The sequence below is a fragment of the Rhagoletis zephyria genome, unplaced genomic scaffold (genome assembly GCF_001687245.7).
Source record: "Rhagoletis zephyria isolate East Lansing unplaced genomic scaffold, Rhagoletis_zephyria_1.1 Rzeph_scaffold_05719, whole genome shotgun sequence".
Classification (NCBI taxonomy): Eukaryota; Metazoa; Arthropoda; class Insecta; order Diptera; family Tephritidae; genus Rhagoletis; species Rhagoletis zephyria.
Window position 1 is genome coordinate 1 of NW_016162802.1, and position 12,461 is coordinate 12,461.

Genomic DNA, 12,461 nt, shown 5'->3' on the forward strand with positions numbered 1-12,461 from the left:
CACATACATATATATGCATGTAAAAACGTTATCAAGTAATGGAGCATGTCTGTACATTGTGGATGATTAGTTCAGTGTTTTTAAACTATGTTCACATATCAATATTATCTCAATCAAAGCTCGCTTTTTAATCACCCCGTTTACACAGGCAAATCTCAGATTAATAGCCGTCAAATTTGTTGTGCTTGTTATTCTCACACCTCAAGGAAAATTTATGTTTCTTCTCTGTGCCACCGTGATCACGTTTTTCTGCTATAATAAGCAATATAAATATATTTTAACTTAACATTTTANTTAAATCTGAGATTATTTTATAATTACAGATTAACAAGGGAGGAATTTTATATAGCTAATCTCTCGTTATAATTACAGATTAGGGTGTTAAGCTCTAAAATGAGGATAATCTACTTATATGTGAACCTAGTATTAACGTTTATGATGAATCGATGTTATTGCCTAGTATGTTTTATGTCAAGATATGAAATTTGTTTAATGTGAATACATGTAATTTATGTGCAACCCTGTTTTCATCTCGCTTTGCTTCGCTGTCCGCTTGCTCCGTTATATTTTGAAGTATAAAATCGTAACTTTTCGCCAAACGGAACCATTTTGCTTAAATTTTATTGTACCACGCGTTGCAAGCGGGAGCGAAAACTGGGGTAAGTGTCGAAACAAGAATGATAGAATACAAGATTGCGCCGATCAGAGAGGATTTTTGAGAATAACTTTTGTGTGACGTCACACTGGTGCAATTGCGAGAGAGAAATGCCAAAACGTGAGCAAGAATGGAAGAAGAAGAAAAAATTTGGCAAGGAAAATGTAAACAAGTTGCACCAGTAGGACGTCATGCAAACAACGATTCTGTCAAATTCGTTAAGAGAGGAATAGCGGTCCGAGATCGGCGCAACCTTTGTATTCTCTCAATCGTGAGTGTCGAAATATGTATTTTTCCCTTTACTATTTGTACTTCTTTTAGAAATAAACGGCTAAAAAGCAAGTTCTACTCCAGCTCCTGCATTATTGCTGTGTGTACATACATACATATACATGCGTGGGAAATGCATTTTCATTTGAATCCAAACCTATTGGGGCATATTCGTAGTTGAAATAAACACCCCTATGCTGTAATCCGAAAGTTCGTAGTTACGAATTCGTAGCTCCTTTCCGAAAATTCGAAAATTGGTATGCTGTAATCCGATCGTAACTATCAACGGCGTTACCAACTAAAATAGTGAAATTCGAAGTTCTTAATCAGCTGCTTTGACAGAAACAAATCAAAATAAATATAATCGCAAGTGAACAGTGAAATTAAAAAAAATTGTTTAATCGTATTTGAAAAGCTTTTCCTTAATTAAGTAAAATAGAATGGATTCAGTGGCCGGTGCACTTTTGTCTCAGGAGGAAGAACATGCTGCAGTCAACTGTTGCATTAATATACAAAGGAGATTGCTACGAGACAGTTCTGATCCATTTAGCTTAAATGATAAATATATGCTCCCTCTTTTTAAGGGCGTCCATTCAACTAAATATTGTGTTGCTTTAAATCTTGCAACGCTTTCCCAAAATTTCGCCACATCCTCTTTAACTGTTACAAAGCCTCGGGCAATGTCCGGCCTTTCGGGCCTCGTATTGCGAGCGATTGGTTGTGATTGTCGACTTGATAATTTTGTAAACATTTAATGATACATTGTTTTTTATTCACACTTCAACTTACATACATATTTACAAATTACAGCTACGTCGGATTCAGGCATACCAACATTACGAATTTCGAAGATGGTCTCCGAATTTCGAAATTACGATACGGCAACGCGGATTACAGCATACCAATTTTAAGGATGACATAACTGTTCGCTTACGCAATGTTAATAGATTGTTACAAGCACACTAAATCGTGAGCTGCACGGAAAATGGCAATCCATCTTGAAGCGTTAATATATTTTGTCGCATTCGGGTTTGCAGAAAGATTATTACTTGCGAATTAGCAATATTAATCACAGCACTTACGTAACGTCAGCTCGGCATTGGAACTTCCGCTTGCGGAATATAATGTCAGCAAACTACAAGTTCTGATCAGTAGCTAGAAAATCGATCTGTACAGCATAGGGTAAATGCGTTACTTTATTGAATTAAAAGCTATAACTTTTGCAATTTACTAGAATAGCCCCAGTTATTTATGTACATATATAAATACGAGCATTGCAGTGAAAAATGATCATGCAACACATTTTTTGTCAAAATAAATGTTCATAAAACTCACAAATAACTTTTCGAGAAAAACAACTTTGAAGTTAGTTAACAAGCGCATTGCATTTGTACACTTTTTAGTCAATGTGTCCATATTTAAAATTAATTTGTGAAAAAACTAAGGCAGCTAGAAAGCTGTGGTTTGTTGCATTGAAAATAGTGTAGCATCTACCATGCGAATCGGTAAAAAAGTAAACTCGATTTTTTTTACCCAAAGCGCCTCTGAAATGCCGACGGCAAATCTGAATCGATCACAATCACCATTTTACGAAATGAGGATTGGGCACCAACGTACAATTCATAATGTTTTAAATAAGTAGAGCAATTACTGAAAAAAAACACATTCAATGCATATCCAATCATGAACGAAGACACAAGATCACGTAAGAACAAGAGAGTGAAAAAAGTCGATTTTTTTTAGCGGGTTCTACGCCATCTTGTTTCACTGGAAAACGAGCGAAAAGTAAACAAAGCAAAGAAAAAAACGAAAACCAAAATTAGCCAAAATTATTGTCAGCCACTTTAAACGCACAATTTAGGTAAAATGATGCAACAAAATGCTTTAAAACATGTTGTCATGTTGAATTAACTCTTCTTTACTTGAATAAAAGTGTAAAATAGTGGTGCCTGTGATGTAAACAAACGCTCAGCTGACGAACCCGCTTTCGCAAATTTTTTTCTCAAAACCAGTTACAAATACAACGTCGCGTTCTTACGTGATCTTGTATTTTTGGTTCATGATATCCAATAATTTATTTATTTTTAATTGTAATTACAAGTTTTTGTTTTCATATGCTTGCTGGTTTGGTTAACAGATGATAAACATTCAGTTTGCAGGTTTGCAGACTTTGCAGCACAGTAACATGAAATTTAGCATTTCTCTGTTACGACCCATGGTTGAAACGTTTCAGAAAATAATGAAGAGAGCAGATTTACGATTTGCATCTTGTCATAACTATACGTTCTCTGGTATTAAACTATGATTATGCAACACTTATTTTTTTTATTTTATTCAAACAACAAAGACAAAGCAAGGAACAAATGCACAATACTACCAAATCTCGAATTAAAAAAAAAAAATAGGATCGATAGAGACCATTGAGGTGAACATAACGGTATATTTTTTTTTTTTTGGGAAACAACAACTACAACAATTATTAAAGGTCAAAGTTCAAATAAAGCATTTTCTCAAATTAATATTTCTCGAAAACCTCTTCAAGGAATTGGACAATTTTGATGTCATTTGATAGAGAATTTAATTCTCTTTAATTTGATATACATATTTATACATATACCTTTTTATAGTTTTCACGAAAATGGAATTAATGTGGAAAAAAGGTATACAGGGTTTTTGTGTATAAACACCTTTCTCCGTAGGCGGCCTTCGGCCGCACTTATGGATTATAACTCTCACAAAGTAGAATTCTCTTTCTGTGTTGCGAAGAAAAGGCGCTGAACACCTTTTGCAGAGTACACCTTTCTGCGTAGGCGGCCTTTGGCCGCACTTATGGATTATAACCCTTACAAAGTAGAATTCTCTTTCTGTGTTGCGAAGAAAAGGCGCTGAACACCTTTTGCAGAGTACACCTTTCTGCGTAGGCGGCCTTCGGCCGCACTTATGGATTATAACCCTCAATAAGTAGAATTCTCTTTCTGTGTTGCGAAGAAAAGGCGCTGAACACCTTTTGCACAGAACACCTTTCTGCGTAGGCGGCCTTCGGCCGCACTTATGGATTATAACCCTCACAAAGTAGAATTTTCTTTCTGTGTTGTGAAGAAAAGGCGCTGAACACCTTTTGCAAAGAACACCTTTTGCAAAGAACACCTTTCTGCGTAAGCGCTAAATAAATATGTATACAAATTAAAGAGAATTAAATTCTCTATCAAATGATATCAAAATTGTCCAATTCCTTGAAGAGGTTTTCGAGAAATATTAATTTGAGAAAATGCTTAATTTGAACTTTGACCTTTAATAATTGTTGTAGTTGTTGTTTCCCAAAAAAAAAAATTACATCGTTACACTCACCTCAATGATCTCTATCGATCCCCGTATGAATTTTTTTAATTCGAGATTTGGTAGTATTGTGCATTTATGCCCAAAGCAAGGCAAATGGGGTAAGCTAAATAATTATCAAGCTCTATACATTTTCTGAAACTTTAATTGCGTATTTTCATAAAAAAAAAAAATTAAGCAGCTATGTATTGCAAAAATAACTCTCTTTTTGAGCATTTGAAAAAGTAAAAAGCTGGCAGCTTTGGTCAACGGCTGCCAATTACAAAGAAGAAGAAGAGAACGAAAAAGGCTTCTATTTGGCTTTTGCTTTTTGTTTGGAAAATGATTTAATACATTTTAACAATTTTCGGAAGTGTGTAAATTAAAAAAATTATATTTTTATCGCATAATTCTTCCGGTAAGCATTGGCGACTTTGTGATTCAACAATTTCGAGTGTGCCTACGCTTCACCTGGTCGCGGCGCGCGCTCTTGCTTAAATTCCGTGGCAGGCGTCCTTATAATACATATTTTTATTCTACAGAGCTAGTATTTAAGAGGCCGAACACCGATCGCATTGGAATGTACATAAAATCAGTTATAATTGATGGGTTTAAGTCCTATGGACGGCGCACAGAAATCCATGGCTTTGACAGCGAGTTCACTGCCATTACTGGCTTGAACGGCACAGGCAAGTCGAACATTTTGGATTCAATATGCTTCGTGCTTGGTATAATGAATCTGGGACAGGTAATTTTTTGTCGTTTTTATTTTTCCATTGACTTAAGTCCCGTTGAATAGGTGCGAGCCGCATCTCTTCAAGATCTTGTGTACAAAAGCGGTCAAGCTGGCGTCACAAAAGCAACCGTTACACTAATTTTCGACAATTCAGATCCAAATCAGTGCCCTTTGGGCTATGAGAAATGCCGAGAAATCTCTGTTACTCGGCAGATTGTTGTTGGTGGCAAAAATAAGTACCTTATAAATGGCAAACTGGTGCAGAACAAGAAGGTCTCCGACTTTTTCTGCTCAGTGCAGTTGAATGTTAACAATCCCAACTTTTATTTTATCGATGATTGAGGAGGCCGCAGGCACTAGCATGTATGAAACCAAACGCGAAGCGACTACAAAACTGATTGAAAAGAAGGATGCAAAAGTACGTGAAACAAATACTTTGTTGCAGGAAGAAGTTGAACCGAAGTTAGAAAAGTTGCGTCAGGAGCGTTCAGCTTATCTGGAATATCAAAAAATATGTCGCGACATTGAATATTTGACGCGCATACACATATCATTTCGTTATCTTAAGCAAAAAGAAGCACTCGGTTCCATTGAGCAACACATTGAAAAGCTAACAAACCGTGTGGAAACTTGCAAAACCACAATTAAAGATAACAACAGTGAAACAGAACAGATTGAGGAATCTGCAAAGCAAGTACAGACGCAAATCGATTCCGACAGCGGTGGTGCACTGAAAGAAGTTGAAGAACAACTCACCAAGCAAGTGGTGGAGGAAGGAAAAATGGCGGGTAACTTGAAATCGGCGCAAACTAGTATAGATCAAGAGCAGAAGAAGCTACGTGCATTGGAGAAAAATATTTTAGAAGACGAAAAAGCGCTGAAGCAGAAGGAAGCACAAATGTCTAAAGTACATGATCTGTTTCAGAGCCTTAAAGATGCGGATGAACGTGATTCGCAGGCGTATGATGCGGCACAGAAAAAGTTCGAGGCGGTTACGCAAGGCTTATCGGTGGACGAAGAGGGCCAATCGTGTTCTTTGCAGGACCAGCTCATTAGTAAAAGAAGATTTATAGTTGTATGAAAAAGATTTTGTGATTTAATTTTTGATTTCAGATGCGAAACAACAACTAAGCCAAGCCGAGACGACACTTAAAACTTCAAGCATGGAGTTGTCGCACTGCAGAAATGTTTTGAAGCAGCGTGCGAATGATAAACAATCCAAGGACTCGCTCTATGCTAAGGATCAACAATTAAGCGAACAACTTGAAAGGGAAATAAATGGTCTTAGCCAAAAAATGGCTGCCATCGATTACGAGGATGGCAGCTTTGAAGCGCTGCAGGAAAGAAAAAATGTGCTACAGCATGAAATACGTGACTTAAATCATCAGCTGGACCGACGAAATGCCTATCGCTATGAATTACAATATCGCGACCCCGAACCAAATTTCGATCGTTCCAAGATGCGTGGCATGGTTGGCAAACTATTCAATGTGCGCGATGAAAAGAATAATCTCGCTCTAATGATGACTGCCGGTGGCAGCGTAAGTTTGATTGTTTCATATACAATACATACTTATTAAAACATATTTTCACTTGCAGTTGTACAGCTATGTAGCTGATGACGATATAACCAGCAAGAAAATACTGCAAAAGGGTCAGTTGCAACATCGTGTAACCATCATACCCATTAATAAAATCACTTCGCATCCGATCGATCAGAGTGTAATTGATTTCGCACAGAGCTTGGTGAGAATGAATTTTTGTAAGATTTGTTAGTATTTTGCATATTTATACGTTTCTAGGTAGGAAAAGAAAATGTGCAATCCGCGTTGTCCTTAATCGAATACGATCGTTGCTTCGATCCTGTAATGAAATTTGTTTTTGGCCACACATTGGTGTGTCGCGATTTGAATGTCGCTAAAAAGGTTAGCAAATCAGCGGCTTTTTATATAGGCTTTTTATATAATTTTTATTTGCTATTCTTCTCCCCTCATAGGTCACTTATCATCGTAACATACATTCACGTTCTGTAACATTAGAAGGAGACGTAGTGGACCCTCAAGGTACGCTTTCGGGTGGTTCACGTCCCAAAGGCAGCAATGTTTTAGCCGATTTGGCGGAAATTAAGAGATTAGAAAAAGAAATTGCAGCACGCAAAAAGGAGTTGCATAATATTGAGCAAAAATTGCGGTAAATTTTCTTTATGTATCTTTAGATTTTCTTTATAAGTTTTTTAAATCGTTTTTGCGCTATAGTATCACAACAGAGGCCGCACGCAACTTCAATCGCATCAAGGAGCAATTGGAGTTGCGACAGCATGAATTGAATGCCTGCCAGCAGCGCTTGGCCCAAAGTACCTTTCAACAGCATCAAGAGGAAATAAAGGGGTTGCAACATCAAATAGAAACACTTGAAAGCGATCTCGCTAAAGCACGCGNTTGTCCTTAATCGAATACGATCGTTGCTTCGATCCTGTAATGAAATTTGTTTTTGGCCACACATTGGTGTGTCGCGATTTGAATGTCGCTAAAAAGGTTAGCAAATCAGCGGCTTTTTATATAACTTTTATTTGCTATTCTTCTCCCCTCATAGGTCACTTATCATCGTAACATACATTCACGTTCTGTAACATTAGAAGGAGACGTAGTGGACCCTCAAGGTACGCTTTCGGGTGGTTCACGTCCCAAAGGCAGCAATGTTTTAGCCGATTTGGCGGAAATTAAGAGATTAGAAAAAGAAATTGCAGCACGCAAAAAGGAGTTGCATAATATTGAGCAAAAATTGCGGTAAATTTTCTTTATGTATCTTTAGATTTTCTTTATAAGTTTTTTAAATCGTTTTTGCGCTCTAGTATCACAACAGAGGCCGCACGCAACTTCAATCGCATCAAGGAGCAATTGGAGTTGCGACAACATGAATTGAATGCCTGCCAGCAGCGCTTGGCCCAAAGTACCTTTCAACAGCATCAAGAGGAAATAAAGGGGTTGCAACATCAAATAGAAACACTTGAAAGCGATCTCGCTAAAGCACGCGAAACGCAGAAGACCGCACGTAATAAAATTAAAGATATCGAAGAAAAGCTTGCAGACGCCAAGGGCTTTCGCGAACGTGAGCTCAAAGCGGCAGCAGAAGCAATGAAACAGGCCAAAAAGAAGTCCGAAGAGTCGCGTAACAACTGGAAAAAGCGCGAGCAAGAATTCGAAACCTTGCAGTTGGAAATAGATGAGTTGAATAAGAGTATTAAAAAGACGACAGAGCAACGTGACGGCATGAAGGAAAGCATAAGCAACATGAAAACAAATCTCGATGAACTCCGGGAAAGCAGCTCTAGCGTTAGTGCGCTTGTAGCCAATCTAAAGGAGCGTATCAAGGAGCATAAGGATAAAATCAATTCTCAAAATAGGGAGTTGAAGAACTTGTTGGTGAAAAAAGAGAAATTGGCTAAAGTAAATCAGGAAATGACTTTGGAAATTAAGAAAAAGGAAAATGAAATCAACAAAGTGCGCAACGATAGTAAGGATTCGTTCCGCAAAATCGAGTCGCTGGAGGAAAAGTACCCCTGGATTTTAGAGGATCGCGACTTTTTCGGCACAAAGAATACTCGTTATGACTACTCGAAAGAGGATCCCATTGAGGCGGGCCACAAATTGACGCTAATGCGTGAGCAAAAGGACAAAATGGAACGGCACATAAATTTGCGAGCCATGATACTGCTGGATCGCGAAGAGGAGCAATATCAGGAGACCATGCGCCGTAAGAAGATCGTTGAGCAGGACAAAGAAAAGATAAAACACATTATTTGTAAAATGGATGAAAAGAAGCGTGAAAAGGTGGAGAAAGCATGGAAGGTTGTCGATGAGAATTTCAGCAGCATTTTTAGCACATTGCTACAGGGTGCACAGGCACGTCTAAATCCCTTCAAGCAATCGGGACAACTCGTTGGTTTGGAGATAAATGTGGGTTTTAATGGCGTGTGGAAAGAATCGCTTAGCGAACTTTCTGGCGGCCAACGTTCATTGGTGGCTCTTTCGCTTGTCTTGGCTATGCTTAAATTCTCACCTGCGCCACTATATATACTCGACGAAGTTGATGCAGCTTTGGATATGTCGCATACACAAAATATTGGCAACATGTTGAAAGCACATTTCACGGGCTCCCAGTTTATAATCGTTTCACTGAAGGATGGCATGTTCAACAACGCAAATGTTTTGTTCCGCACCAAGTTCGAAGAAGGCGTCTCGGCGGTAACGCGTACAGTAAATGCAAAGATGGCGGCACGAGGACGCAGATAAGATGGCAGTAAGCAGAAGCACAATTTTTGTATTATTTTTAAAACATAACTTAGAATCTTAACGAATCACATACATTCTAAAGAAAGAAAAATAAAACACTTTGCGAATTGATTAAGCAGCGAGTTTTCTACAACAAAATGTTGCAATTTTTTTTCAGATAAGCTGGCAGTAAGCAGAAGCACCATTTTTGTTTTCTCAGTTGCAATTTTTAACTAGTGTTCAAATGATAAAATATAATATACTGCCTGGAACTAAAAACACTACAAAGTTTAGAAAATTGTTTAGAACGTAGCAAGTAATTAAAATTTTCACGTCCATGTAAATACGTACATAAATACATATGTTTGTACACATGTAGCCATACTTGTTAGTTTATTACAAAATTTTAAAATTGTAGATTACATGTAGCCATACTTGTTAGTTTATTACAAAATTTTAAAATTGTAGATTTCAAAGAAATAGTTATGGAGCATTGTTTTCCATTGTCAACTCCTTTAGACCGTCTGGCGCGTACACAGTGACTTCGTTATAAATAAATACGTATTTTTAACTCAACAGTTAGAAAAGTTCTTGTTTGCACAGCTTGCGGTTGTGAGGCATTCCGTACTCAAAACTGTTTTTATCCAACAAACGCAGAATGGAGCAACAGTAGTATATTAAACTCTGAGCCAATATGCGGTTGGTCGATATTTGTAGCGTGGCGTTTTCATTGCTCGTGTTAACTAAAAAAGTAAGCGTTACGCCTATTGTTGGTGGTCAGGTAGTGGCTAGTACAAAAAATGGTAAGAAATTTCCAAATAATCTAATTTTTTAATTTTGTAAATTAACTTTTCAACCCGTTTCCAATTCCTAGCGGCACGCAAGTATTCGTATATGGTTTCCCTGCAAGAATGTAAGCAGCCCTTCAGCGCACAAAATTTAAGCGAGTGTCAACATTTTTGTGGGGGTGCTCTGCTAAGTGAGAGCTGGATAGTGACTGCAGCACATTGCCTATGGCGCAAGTAATTAAATTAAATTTATTATATAAATTGACTTAAAAAACATATTCCAAACCCTTTTAATAACAACGACGTTGGCCAATATGATCCTCAACAAAGAGATTTATCACTCATATCCGCCGTTATCGGTCATGAAAACCTCGCAATCGCCGATCAGAATATCAGTCTACACGCTGTAGAACGTTTTGAATTTATTTACTACCAACCAAATATTATTCAAAATGATATTGCANATGAAAACCTCGCAATCGCCGATCAGAATATCAGTCTACACGCTGTAGAACGTTTTGAATTTATTTACTACCAACCAAATATTATTCAAAATGATATTGCATTGGTACGTTTGCGGAAACCATATGAATCGGAATTCGATGCAAAAAGCGGCGGTTATGGACGATTGCCACCGCCTGGCTTAAATAACACCACTGGCGGTAATCTTAATGTGTTTAAATATACTATGTAGGTATACATGGCAAATCTAATTAATCCTNATTGGTACGTTTGCGGAAACCATATGAATCGGAATTCGATGCAAAAAGCGTCGGTTATGGACGATTGCCACCGCCTGGCTTAAATAACACCACTGGCGGTAATCTTAATGTGTTTAAATATAGTATGTAGGTATACATGGCAAATCTAATTAATCCTGTTTCGCTTGCAGCTTCCTGTCAGATCATAGGTTACGGCGCAACTCAATACGCTGGTGTATTACAAAGCAATCTATTTGAAGGCGAAGTTAGTGTTATCGCAAAGAAGGAATGTAGTGAGATTTTAGGCCGAATTTTAGCGCCACCCCACGATGATACTACGATATGTGCATTGGGCAAAAATCAAGATACTTGCCAGGTAACGGTAGNAGATTTTAGGCCGAATTTTAGCGCCACCCCACGATGATACTACGATATGTGCATTGGGCAAAAATCAAGACACTTGCCAGGTAACGGTAGATACCGAATCCAATGAAAAGATCAGTTTAGAGTTAACAAAAATCTACAATGAATATATATATTTTTTGCTTGCAGGGCGACAGTGGGGGTCCTTTGATATGCAAACTGAAAGACAGTTTTTCCATTGTTGGTATTGTATCCCATGGACTCACGTGTGGCATAACGGGCATACCAAGCATCTATACAGCCATCATGCCTTATCTGGAATGGATAAACCTTGTAATCAATGAGAAAAATTAAGAAAATTAATATACATACATACATAGTTTTGAGACGAACACTGAAGGAAATAAAAAAGGCGGATATGTACAAAAGCGGAAATGCCAAGTTTGTTGAAATCGGAATTATCGAAACCGATAACATGCGACAGGCACAACCGCTTCCTTTCGATTAAACGTTTTAGTTAAGGCGGTTTTCCGCAAAATATTTATTAAATTTCAATCAAAGGCATATGAGAGTCTATAAAAATGCGAGTATCAATTAGAGAGTTCGCTATGCAAAAAATTTTTACAAGTTGGTACCAATTGTTACCAAATCGTGTTCGTTTAGCCAAAAACCCAGTAAAACTTGCAAGGAGAGAGCACAATTTTGACATTTCATTTGGAGGGGAAGCTGCAAATTCGTGCTGGGAAATCTTTTGCCAGTTAGAATTTGCAAGCAGGATTGTGGCACACGGTTGCATTTTTTGTCAGCAGTAATTTGAATCAACGAGTTCGTTAAATTTAAAAATGAACAATCTTGTTGCGATTTAATAATGAAAGAAGTATGTAAATATTCGTTTATTCAATTAATTTAATTAATTCCAAACATTTGAAAGGTACTCGGCTGAAAAAGCTGTATTCGTAATCGGAACGCACTCGACACCACTGTCGATACAGGAAATCCGACAGTGACTTCCACAATGAAATTGAAGCGTATGTTGAAGAAAGTCAGAATAATGAGAAATATTACGTATAGGTCCTGTTTTGGTTTCTACCTGAAATAATTAAAAAAAATTATTACGAGCCCTAACCGCTAATATAACGTAAGCGTAAATAATCGGTATCGGATACCGAAAAGGAAGTATACGGTACCGAAATCTTTTTTAAGTATTGGGTACCGAGTATTGGGGACAATTCAGCACATCACTAGTCGCCCTCATTCTCGCCGCTCTCAGTTGTCAACTCTACGATGACGTCACGCTAAAATTACTCTCACGAATTCTGCTGCAATCGGCGCAATCTTGTATTCTATCATTCTTGGAGACCA

At 37.7% G+C, this 12,461-nt stretch overlaps 2 protein-coding genes across 2 annotated transcripts; both read left to right on the plus strand.

Annotated features, from left to right (window-relative positions):
- The first annotated feature begins 4,614 nt into the window (after positions 1-4,614).
- Positions 4,615-9,379, plus strand: LOC108372399 (structural maintenance of chromosomes protein 2-like). Its single transcript, XM_017628063.1, is given in 8 exon segments — positions 4,615-4,988; positions 5,040-5,303; positions 5,305-6,031; positions 6,090-6,517; positions 6,576-6,722; positions 6,779-6,901; positions 6,973-7,166; positions 7,828-9,379. Coding segments are annotated over 8 exon segments (3,492 nt in total). The 5' UTR covers positions 4,615-4,820; the 3' UTR covers positions 9,269-9,379.
- A 518-nt stretch (positions 9,380-9,897) lies between these two features.
- LOC108372400 (mite allergen Der p 3) lies at positions 9,898-11,581 on the plus strand. The gene is made up of 6 exons (XM_017628064.1): positions 9,898-10,050; positions 10,122-10,269; positions 10,366-10,475; positions 10,575-10,697; positions 10,928-11,112; positions 11,289-11,581. Exons 1-6 carry the CDS (start codon positions 9,942-9,944, stop codon positions 11,451-11,453), a joined length of 840 nt encoding a protein of 279 aa, XP_017483553.1. The 5' UTR covers positions 9,898-9,941; the 3' UTR covers positions 11,454-11,581.
- Positions 11,582-12,461: the final 880 nt, after the last annotated feature.